Raw genomic sequence first — 12,622 nt, 5'->3', positions numbered from 1 at the left:
CATAAGGCCGTAATTGTTATGTGGCTCATATAAACTTAACAATAAAGGACCTTATACTTATACTTACATTGCTGAGGTTGTAAAAGATATGCTGGATCTACACAAAATCCAAGAAAAGCATGAAAGAAGTCGACCACTTCCTGTAGTGGGCGGGCCTTCACTGTGTCCTTCATGTAACTACTGAACAATGGACCGTTCAGCTTCTGGAGCCGCTGTAGGCAGTTGTGCCCTTTCTGTCTGAGAAGATCTCCATGACGACCCCTTAATCCATCACCACAGCCATGTGGACATCCCAGGGATTTATATATACTAAAACAGAATAGCTAACATAAATATTCAATTCCCCCTGCTATGTTTTCCGCATGTAAGCGCCACCTCCAAAAAGCAAAACATAGATATTTCATCAATTTCTTTTTTGCACTTTAGCTGGTTGTAATACACTAAAACTATATTAATTGAAAATGAAATTAAATGTTGTTTTTCTTTAATTTACTAAATGGTAATAATCCAGTCATATGACAGTTTTTTCTTTGACACAAGTTTTGACTATGTTGTCACTTTCTCTAGATCATTAGTGGTAGGGTATATACACCAACCTGATGACACTGTCCATAGCTAGATCAAAAGCTGTGATCTCTGGTTTCCCACTATCTGTTGTCATTGACTGTTCATCCTCTGATTTCTTCTCTAGTTCTGACAGTTTGTCCATGTCACGTTTCCTTTCTATTATATCTAGGTCAAGTAGGCAACTCAGTATGTTCAAGGAAACTTCACATATTCTTTCTCCAGTCTGGTTTTTGGAGACAAAATGAACTGCCTGAAACACAGAATTGAACAAATGTATATTTGATGGAAGTGTTTGCAGCATTTCATAGCATATGCCAAAATTGATCCCTTAACTGCACATCAAAGAAAACAATCAGTAAGTAACCTAAATTCATCTAACAATTATGGCACTTGATAAACAAAATCTAGAGACAAAGAGATCATTCAATGTTTAAGAATTCTAGAATCTGCAACAGATGCCATCTCCTTTGAATACTTCATATTTTCAAAATTGCTCAACTTTAAGTACACTGCAATACACAAGGGATGCGTATCGGTCAAAATGATTGATACAATATTTGTATCGATACAAAATGATCGATATTCGATATATCATATGATATTTTCTAACGGAATAATAACAGAGTAGAAGACCATATAGTAGTGCAATATATGAACTTTTAAATAATTACTAGCATTGATTAATAACTTTTAAGGTGGGTTTATTCTGTGACAAAATCACATGACTTGGATGCATTTTTTTAGGAAAATCATGCAGTCTAATTTTTAATGCATTTGCATCCAACATCGACCTTTCTGCAGACAGTATATCTCCAGAGGTGGAGAAAACTCGCTCTGCAGTCTGCACTTCCAATATTTTTTTCAAAGTACGACCAGACTTTACTTTCTGGTGGCAGCATGCTTATGATAGAGATTTATTCTTAATTTGTTTAGTATGCTTAGAATTTGCTGACCTTAAAATTATCACCGCAAAAATTACCGTTCTGTTCCGGGTACCGTATTCTTACATTTTTCTGATGCTGTTGAACCCTGATTAGCTGTCAGGTGTGACGTAAAAAAGCATGTCTAGAGTAAACGAATTATGCTAACTAGAGAAGAATTATTACTGAGGCCATTTACCATGTAGTTAGTTTGTTTTTGATGATATTTTGATCGATACAGGAACGTTTGATCCGATGTATCGATCGAACCCTGAATACCGGTAATCGATACATATCAAGAACCGGTACGCACCCTTACAATACACTAGCACTGATTTAATGAAATACTATAAATAAATTTAACCATGCAAGCTATATAAAATTAACAGTCAGAAACTTGCTTTACTGTATAAGCCAAATAATTGATGTCTGAGCCACTTCAACATAGCAGTAATAGGAGGAATGCCAAATATTACTAGATTGCCAAATGTTATTCACCAGGTCACGAGATATTTCCGTAGTTTAAAACAGGGTATTCTGAGTTGTGGCTATAAGCTAAAATATAAAAGATTACCACAACGAGGACATATTCATGCATACAGTATCTGTTAAGTTTGGCTAGATCATTTACTTACCTGTAGAATAACTTTGTAGTTGAGATGGCCATTTTTCTGTATATAGTGAACTGATCCTGGTACCTCATGGACCTCCTCCTCTTGTTGGTAACAAATGTTGGAGTCTGTCATACTACGTGACAGTCCCGCCCCCTGTTCCTCTCCGCCTTCAGCTCCCTCCACCTCGGCTACCTCTGGTTTTGAGAAATCAAACACCTGAGGCCAGGTTGGTTTTGTTCTCTGTGGCGTGTCAGCAGTTATAGTAATGATTGGTTTTCCTGCTGCACCTAACCTCAAACTTGATGCTCCGCCCACAAAGGCCTCTCCAGTGTGTGACAGACTTGATGAATCATTGCTACTATGCTGGCTACTGGCTTCTGAGTCCTGATCAGGCGAAGGTGTTGTAGCAAACTTGTTGCCAGAGGCCCCTAAGTCAGTATCCCAACTTTGACTGGTTTTCACAGATTTTTCCTTACTAGTTGATGGTTTTGATGAAATATCAACTGAAGCCCTACCCCTGTTTGTATTCCAGTTATAGATGCTCGAATACTCTCTGTGAGTTCTAGGGAGAGGGTACTGATCAAGTTTGGTTCTGAATGTGATTCTAGTTGGTGAGGTTTCTGATCTAGATGGAGACTGTTTACGGGTTACATAAGCTTTGGTGCTGTCTGAGTACTGTCTCAGTTCTACCATACACACTTTCTTGAACGGTGGTTCCCGCCGAAGTTCAGTCAAGAATGGTTTTGTTGCTGGTGAGGCTGGTTCGGAGTCAGAAGGTATAGTAGATAAGTCAGGTGACATTGAAGCAAATTTCTGTGAAGTACTGCTTGCAGACTTAGGTATTCCCATTACAACTGGTTCTTTTGACTTAGAAGGTTGTAATGGGATGCTATTACAGCGAAGCAATACTGGCTCAGCAAAAGGCAGTGACCTACTTCTTTCCCGATCCTGAATATCTCTGTGTAAAAGCTCATCTGAGATTTCTAACAAACGCTGATGCATGTACTTCAAGGCCCAGTGAACACCATCAACAGACCACTGCAGACAAAACAAACACTGTAAAACAGAGACATCAAAATAGCTAGCACTAAGGATGTCCACGTAAGTACCACCCTTAACGCCACTCATAGCTGCACTAGCCAACCTGTGCTTTTGAAAGTCTCTGTCTAAAGATCCTAGTTTTTCCAAAACAGTGTGACGATTTTCTGGTCCGACATCAACATAGCTATTCTTTCTACCACATCTGCAAACTACTGGGCCCTCGTTGGCTCGACTCGTCTTTATGTTATTACAGAACTCACAGACTGAGAAAACAGACTGGCACTCAGACTGAGACTGAGACATAAAGCAGAAATCACTATCACTCATTCTCGCAAGTGGTGCCAGTCTAGTTGGCGATGCTTCACTTTCTGTAGACTGTACACTGTCTGTATCGAATGGTGAAACAAATCGTAGATTCTCTGTTGATGTGCCCTTTCCTACGTAAATGTTTGCAGCGTTGGTGTTGACTTTCAACAAATTTCTCTGTGCCTTTAGTACGTTTCTCTGTGGTTTCACCAGTGTTGAGAAACACGGAACATCTGGCTGCTGGTAATCCCATAAAGGCTGCCACAGCCGTAATCCATTTTCCAACTTCAGTGACTGAAAATCTGAATCTTCTAGTGTGTTTACCAATGGCGCAAACAGATACACAAACAGCTGGACTGTCTTTAAAGGGTGAAGTAACACTGGTGGGATGATAGCTTTAGTGTCAGACATAGTCGCATTGTCTTCACATTCCGATGCAGCATCTAGTATAATCCAGTGAAGCGTGTATAGTAATTTGGTTTCACTGTTGGAGAATTTGGCCCCAGGATGCATCTGTTTACGATTCTCGAGTAAGGCTGCACAAGCATGCATCACATGTGGGAAAGCAACCTGAAAATTATGGACAATCCTGAATATATTATGTTAAAAAGCACCAGATGAATAGTTTATCATACAAGTTGTCATAAGCAGTTTCACACTTTTTGCAAAAAAAATTTTTTTTAAATACTTACTATTTGAATCTGCATACACCTGAAAGATAACACAAGTATGCCCACGGGCAGAATGTTGAGTAGGTCAGCTATCTAAGTGTGACCTTGACCTCAGACCTAGGGACCTGGTTCTTGTGCATGACAATACGTCTCATAATGGTGAACATTCATGCAAAGTTACATCAAAATCCCACCATGCATGAAGAAGAAATGCTCCAAACTTTAATCTGACATTTGACCTTCAACTGTGACCTTGACCTTTGAGATAGGAACATGAGGTTTGCGAAAGACACTCCTTCTCATTGAGGTAAACATTCATGCCAAATATGATCAAGATTGATCCATGCATGTCAAAGTTATGGTCCGGACAAAATCGGACATGCCACCGAAATGGAGGGGGCCATTTCTTTTGTTATTTCCTTTTGTTGTATAGGGGGCCGTGGCCCTATAACTTACTGTTAACGGATTAAAGCTATTGTTCTCTTTTGTTCTCTTTACAGTTAGATGGCCCTTTCTTTCTTTTTAGATGCTTGGACGCACACACGCTCATACACCAACTCACCAACCCTTACAGAAGAAAAAGGCCTGCTGCGTACTCTTGCTGTGTACATACAGCGTATATGATGCGTACATGATGTGTACTGAAATCAAGGGCTTTAAATAGTACGCAGGATATACCGCACATACACCGATAGAACGTTTGTAGTACACTTTTGACATGCAAATGAGCTCTGCCGCGTACTACTTGCTGCGTACATGCTGTGGACTACATAGTACACAGGATGTACGCTGGAGGAATTTAGTATGCGGGAAATAGTACGCAGCATGTACGCGGCACATACACTTTTCACATGCAAATGAGCCTGCAGTGTACTACCCCTGCGGCGTACATGCTGTGTACTCCTGCGGCGTACATGCTGTGTACTCCTGCAACGTACATGCTGTGTACTCCTGGCCCAAGTCCTGCGGCGTACATGCTGTGTACTCCTGCTGCATACATGCTGTGTACTCTTGTGGCGAAACTGCTGCGATAATGTAAATTCCTTACCCCACCAACTTTCGTATGCAAATGCTGATCATTTGGACAGAAAAAAACAGAAAAAAGATAAGTGACATGCTTCAATAAATATTTACCCTTACCAAAATAATGTAGATTGATGTTATCAAATAAATTAGTATGCCTTTCTTCATCCACTTTTCAATGAAATAAATCAAATTTTGTAGCATGTAATTTGGTAAACATTTGAAGAAAATGGCGTAACTGCATCAAGGGGAAACAACTTTAATGCAACTAAATATAAGTGTTATGATTTATTATAGACGATGTGTGCGTAGTATGTATTTATTTTGATTAAAATCCATTTGAGAACAATCTAGGACTGGAATTATATAAGCATTTATACACTTTTACGTCCGTAAAAAGTAGCGCACCAAAAAATGTTGGATTGATTTTTTCCAATGGGGTGAACGCAATTAGCCAAAAACGTTCTGAAAATATACGAGCAGCAAATCCGATGAACAACTTTTTAATTTGGTGAGGCCTTAATGAGTTAACATAATGAGCATTAAAGCCTTTATAAAACATGATAGAATGGTGCTTTGCTTAAGAGTATTCAAATAACAGTGAGAGCTATTAATTCTTCTCATTCGGGCGCTGTTGAGGCATTATCTTGGTAATTATTTCATGTATTACAAAATGTAATGCAACGAAGTTCAAATAAGGCTTTTCAATTATCCAAGTTAGAAAGCTTCAGGATTAATTCAAAATGAAAAAGAATATATTTTTACACTGCATGCAAGGTGCAGCTCAGAAATCACTAAGATGTAAGCTTCACAAATGAACATTGCAAATAGTTTGGCAAATTTTCATTGTTCAGAATATCGGTAATCTGAACTATTCTATGCTATTAAGATAAAAGTTACTCGGAAATCAAGTTCTTGCTTCCAAAAAAAAAAAAAAAATGTACAAATCCTTCCTGCATGAAGTGTACTTCAGACTTTTACCTAAAAAAATTCAAAGTATAAACACCAAAAGAAAATGAACAAGTCCCTCCCGCATATATGAAGTTTACTTCAGACTTTAACTTATAAAAAAAAAAACTAAGTATAAATGCCAAAAGAAATTATACAAGTCTTTCCCGCGTATATGAAGTGTACTGCACAAATTTCAAAGTATCTGCGGTGTACATGCAGTGTACTGTTTTCTTGTACAAGTCCCTCCTGCGTACATGCAGTGTACTCCTTAAATTTTCAGAGTCTGTGCTGCGTACTTGAAGTGTACTAGTGACCTCCTGCGTACATGCTGTGTACTCGTCGAAATAGTATGCGGCATGTATGCGGCATGCAGTGTATGTAAAATGTACTCCTCTGGCGTACTACTGTGTTCGCGGCATATACACAGCAAATACGCAGCATGTACGCCACAGAGGCTTGCTTCTGTAAGGGAAAAGTGACAACCAAATCGAGCTCACCGTAACCGGACTTGACAAAAATGAGAAAATGAAAATACTGTATAACTGCTGGATAACTGTTTCATTACAATATGCTTCAAAAATGTTTTAGTAAGTCTTAATGCAGGGAAAATGCATGTTATTTTTATTTTATAACATTTGCATAATGCTGTGGGATTGGTTGGTGCCAGATTCCGGTAGGCCGAGAGTACTAACATATCTCGATGGATTCTGCAGATTTATACAATGAAATGAACATACTCTAAAGCTCTTCTGGCATGAAATGTGTAAAAAGCTAAAAAATGATAATATTGTAACTGTTTATCAGTGTCATTAGATGTCCATGAAATGCGCAGAAATGAGAGCATTGTTTGATCAAGATGACGTAATTTCCTTTTGAATTATCCATTATGAGGCTGTTATATGTTTACCCATTGCTGAATGCGCATAATGTAAAAAGGTGTGTTAACAGAGCATGAGACAAAAACCACTCTGTTAACACACATTACTCTCCAATGAAAACATCCCCTTAACATGGCAAAAACAACAGTTTTATGCTGGAATATCTATTGTTTAAATTTAACCAAACCTATTTCTTTCCACCTATTTGTACAACATTGCAATATATATATGCAAATACAAAAATATAGATTAAAATGTCATACTTTTATGAGTATGTGTAGGATTTTGTGTTTCATTTTAGAACAGTATAACTGCAACACAATCTCGACGTAAACAATCAAAATGTACAAAGTCTAACTCTTGTAAGCGCTTTAAATAACATGTTCAATTTTGAAGTTTTATACCATCATGTAGATGTAAGTGCAGCCAGCAAAGTATCAAATGTTTCAGACACCTTGAGCAGATCTATGCTTATTACTAGGTGTTCAACACCACTGCATATATAAATACACTTTGACATGTACATATACATGTTGGCATGGACATATGCACGTCAACAATTGTACAGCTGCACATTGGCATGTATATATATTACATAAACATATTTAGATCTCAATCTCTTATTATTTTGCAGATTACCTGTATAACTTTCCAGCGTGACACACTCTGTATAGCTTCACACAAGTTTGGTGGTTGTCCATGAAGAATATTCTGAACCACAACTCTTTCAAATGACTGAAACAAATGCTCAAATTTAGATACCGTATAGCGGGTTATTTCTGTGGGTGGGAAAATTCTGCGTTTCTGCAAAAATATTTCCAGCAGAATATTTACTACCAAAAATTTAAACCGAAAAAAACTGCATTTCTTCACCAACGTGTTTCACGCTTTGTTATCTGAGGCAATCCGAAGCTCACAATGGGGTGGTCTAATTATTTGACAATACCGCCGTCATCTATCAATTACCGATAATGGTATAACTGAGTGTGATGGTCAATCAAAGTCCTAACTGTTAATCCAACAGAAAATGTTTTTTTTTTTCATGTTATAGCAGTTTGTTTACACATATATTGTTTTCAATTCACATGTTATAATAGCTAACACTGTATTAATTGATTAAAGCAGCATGCCTCCAGATCGTTCGATAACAAAAAAAAAATTATTTTTTTTAGATATCTTGAAATAAATGCTATATTTCTTAAGAAGGCTTTAAAACTCAATTATACTGACAAACTTTATGTTACGGAAACACATGAGAATTTGCTGTTTTTACTACTTTTTGCGATGAAAATCGAAAAGCGTTTGTCACGCTTTTACTCCAGGTAAACTGTCTCCATTATAAATATCTATATTTTGAAGTCATTTTTCACTACTTCAGCTATAGCACTACTGATTACGATGGGAAAATGACTTTATTGCCTCGGCGGTCCGGGGTTCGATTCCTGACGCGGTCATATTTTTTTCTTGATTTGGAACTTTTAAAATATCTTACAAACAAAAATTCATATTCTAATGTTCATAATATGACCAAACTTCAATTTGAAAGAAAGATTATTTTTTAGCCAAATCTGGAGGCATGCTGCTTTAAATGCAGATTTACTTTACAGTAGTAAACGGTAATTTAGTTTATTGTTTTTCACGCGCTAGTCATTCTCACGGCCGTGCATCATGCGGGGAATTACCCCCTCCTTGGCATCGAAAATGCTGAAATCTCTCTTCGTTTCATGTGAAAACGCAGAAATTTATCTTCCTTTTATGTTAAAACACAGAAATAAAACACGCAGAAATTTATCAGTCAGGGGTGTAACTGTTTCAAGTTATCACAGTTTATAACCCATTTGAGTTATTGCTTATACTTTCGTAACTTGTTTCAGTTATTTTAAAATATTACAAAGCCCTCCTGCGCCAATTCCTCATTTTGAATGAGACTAATGCAATTATTTCCTGAATCACTGAACTTTTATGTTTCCAGCTATGCAGTAAATTTTTTTACGCAAGGCTGATAAAGTTTTACAGAAATGTTTTAAAGCTATAAAACTCTTAACATCTCATTATGCTTATCAGGTCATGATCAGACTAAAAGAGAACTGCATTAACCACAGTTTGCTACTAATTTCACTTTAAAGGTTACTTTGTGAGAACAGCAAAAAGACTTTTTTTGAATAACTTTCCAGAGTTAACTATATTTTATAACTAATACAGGTTATAAAATGCTTGAATTATGTTGAAAATGTAACTGAAATAGGTTACTTAACTTAAAACAGTTACACCCCTGACTGTTTATTCCACAATTTTTGGCACCAAAATGCAGATTTTTTTTTACACAGAAATAACCCGCTACAAGGTATGGGCATAACATAGCAAACTTTTGACTAGCTGTAAAAAAAGTGTAAAGTAAATCTACTAGGTATAACGTCAGCCATCAAAAGACTACCTGATTAAAAACTAATTTTGTTGCTTTTTTGGAAGCAAATTTTCAGTAATAATATTTTCTTAATATTTATATAATATAAATTACAATTGCTGAATATATGTATACACACAGATACATTCAATCTATCTACTAAAATTTGCATCTTATGACGAACCTTTTTTATTACCTCATTTAGTCTCTATTAAAAGAAATATTAATTATTATTATATCACATTATATTTTCGGTACAAATAGTCCCAAAAGTCGGCAAGTTAGTCAATAACTAGTCAAATCATGCTGTTATGGAAATAATTTTTGTCATAAGTTACCTTCCAGAGGAAAAATGACATAAAAGCTTTAATGGTGTGGTATAAATATGTACAAACAGTTTTGGTTGGAAAATGGGGCCAAATTCAGACAAATTAAAACACTTGTACCACACCAGTGGAATTTTCAAACATACTTACTATACATGAAGCATCACATAGCTTTCCCAGTTTAGGACGAATGAATGGACTGAAAAATATATACATTTCATTATAATTAAAACTTTTCATAATGAAGTGCATAAATCTTTACATAAAAATGTGATACTGATGGGCAAAAAAAAACAGCATACTGCTTACTTACCATTTCATTTACTTTAATGCGAAACACATTGAAAATGATTACATATCCCGACGTCATGTGTTCTCGACATACATTGTATTCTCGTGCTATTTTTTGGAAATGACCTGTAAATTTTTGCATGCAACATAATCCTAACAAGTATAAATACACACGAGTGTAAACATTGTGTCTGCTGTTTTAAAAATGTAAAAAATAAACAATTTACCTCGAATCAAAGCAGGACAGTTTTAGTCTGATTTCAAATTAAGTAAATAAGCTAGAAAATCTTATTGTAACTTTTAACATTGTTTAAAAGTTGATATATATCCATAAATCTTCCGTCAAGCATCATTACTGCTATCAAAATTTCTGCACCGGAAGTCAATCAAAATAAACCTTGGTGACATCAATCTGCCTGATTTCCACTGTAAGAGATGTGGACTGCGTAAAGTAGCAATAGGATAGGCAAATCCTGATAGCAAAGTATCTGTAATTTTTACTTTGTTTGTTATAAGTTTATCATTAATATCCAGGGCTTTTTTCCCCTATAAATCTACCTCCGGTGAAAGGAAAAAATGCAGAAAAGTATGTTTTTTCCCAAAGTTGAATTTAAAATTCCCAAACGATTATACCTTCTAGGGTTTTTGCTGTTTTTAGATTGTTTTGCTAATTTGTATGTATATTCAGGTAAATTATAATACTGTTGAACAATTACAGTCAACTCGCCAATAGAGAATCACTGCCAATAGCGGGTCACTTGAAAATAAAATGTGAATCTCTCTTAAACATATTAGAGTATACACTGTTTAAGTTTCCAGTAATATAAACTTATCATTTTGCAATTAATAGACAAAAGATGATGGATCTAATCTAATGAGTTTGAGTTCCATGAGTAGATAACTCTTGCAACCATGCTTCCTGACTTGGATTTTAGCACTCTTGAATTCTTCAAAGTAGAATATTTTTGAGCATACCTCACAATTTCTTAGATAAAACCACACAAATTTGGTACCATTTTGAAGAGTGAAACTCACACTTTCATGGGAATAATATGATTTTTAATTTTAGATTGACTTCGAAAAAAAAGTGCCATCAAACAGAGGCGGCCATTCAGCCAATAGAGAATCACCCATTTCAGGGATAATCAAAAGGTTGTTTATTTTGCTTAAAAATACAAATAAAAGGTTGATTTGATGTTGTACTGGTTTGAACTGGCAAATCTAAATAAATGAATAAGGTTCTCTGAATCAATATTTTGATTTTAGTTTTAGATATAGGTGGTGCTAATTATGCATAGAAATACAACTGTGAAAACTAGTGCTATATTCTTTGACTTAATATCTCCTGTTTGAAATGTAAACATACTGTCTCTCATTATATTCTGTCTTGAAATGTTCATTTCTAATACCACAGTCATGTTTTGTCAGAAAAAGGCTATTTTAGATGGATAAAAAATATGATTAACTAGGTGACCCCCTATTGGCAAAAGTGACCCCCTATTGGTGAATCAGACAGGCATAAATATTTCATCATAACTTCAGACGTAAAAGAATGATTCAAATAAATCAAACATTGATATAAATGTGAGCAATTGTTTCAAGTGTAAGTAGGTTTAGATATCATGAAAGTCTAAACATTCTTCACTATATGCTAAAAGTTTAGATAATGACCCGCTATTGGCGAGTTATCTGAAATGCAATTCATTTTCTGTACTGAAATGCAATTCATTAATATTTCACACAAAAACAAAACACATTTATGTAGATTTTGGTAATTTGCAGATTGTCCCAATTAAGACAATTTCCGAGAGCATTTCCCAATTCCACCGGTGTCGGTGGCATTCCCAAATTGATGAAAAAAAGGCCTGAATATCAAAGCATCAAAGGCTGAATCTGGAGGCTGGCTGTGCCATACACTGTTAAAATTATAAATATCCCTATATAATTCTATCAATTTAGAACTTGTATAATGAACTTGTATCTTATCAAATGTCATGTATTGTGGAATATCAATCATTAATACACCGGTAATTGGTACATCCAGGATAATTTTTCAACCTGAACCCACCTGGTCTGTCTCCAGAAAAATGTCTGCATAGGCAGTGGTACAGACAAATCATTGTCCAAGTCGTCGCTGGATTGCGACTTCCTCTTTGGCATGATTTTCAATTAATAATTCACATCACACAGGTTAAACCAACTCCTGAATCTCATCAAAATACGGTTAATGATATGTTTGTACATTCAGCGGCGGCCATTTTTTCTCAGCATCTGTATCTGCAACAGCAGTTCTGATTGGACACTGCAAAACCACGTGACATTCATTCATACAAATTCTATAGTTCATTTCCGATAATTGGCGTTTTATTTATACACAGTACACGGGCGAAAGAAAAAAATATTGACGGATAATGATTAAAACAAAGAAAACAATATTAACATATTACATGTATACACATTTGGTTAAAAGAACCAAATAAAATTGCTTGATCGAATACATAGTGTGATGGGATATCGCACTCGTGTTTATCATGAAGTGTTAGCACTTTCGTGCGACTTTTTCACGTGCTGTTTTTGCAAGTACACTGTTTGTGTGTATGCAGCCCATGTTTACAATAGGTAATAGTTAA

At 35.8% G+C, this 12,622-nt stretch overlaps 1 protein-coding gene across 1 annotated transcript in view; it reads right to left on the bottom strand.

The window, feature by feature from the left end:
- Positions 1 to 12,283, bottom strand: part of LOC123552947 (protein unc-80 homolog) — a 101,962-nt gene extending 89,679 nt beyond the window's left edge. Inside the window, 6 exon segments of the mRNA XM_053541548.1 lie at positions 68 to 309; positions 597 to 817; positions 2,123 to 4,018; positions 7,611 to 7,706; positions 9,852 to 9,900; positions 12,061 to 12,283. Coding sequence (XP_053397523.1) covers positions 68 to 309; positions 597 to 817; positions 2,123 to 4,018; positions 7,611 to 7,706; positions 9,852 to 9,900; positions 12,061 to 12,152 — 2,596 coding nt within the window. The 5' untranslated portion in view covers positions 12,153 to 12,283.
- Positions 12,284 to 12,622: the final 339 nt, after the last annotated feature.

The sequence above is a fragment of the Mercenaria mercenaria genome, chromosome 4 (assembly GCF_021730395.1).
Source record: "Mercenaria mercenaria strain notata chromosome 4, MADL_Memer_1, whole genome shotgun sequence".
NCBI classification, from domain to species: Eukaryota; Metazoa; Mollusca; class Bivalvia; order Venerida; family Veneridae; genus Mercenaria; species Mercenaria mercenaria.
The sequence above is the reverse complement of the archived record's forward strand: the minus strand, read 5'-3'. Positions and strand labels throughout refer to the sequence as shown.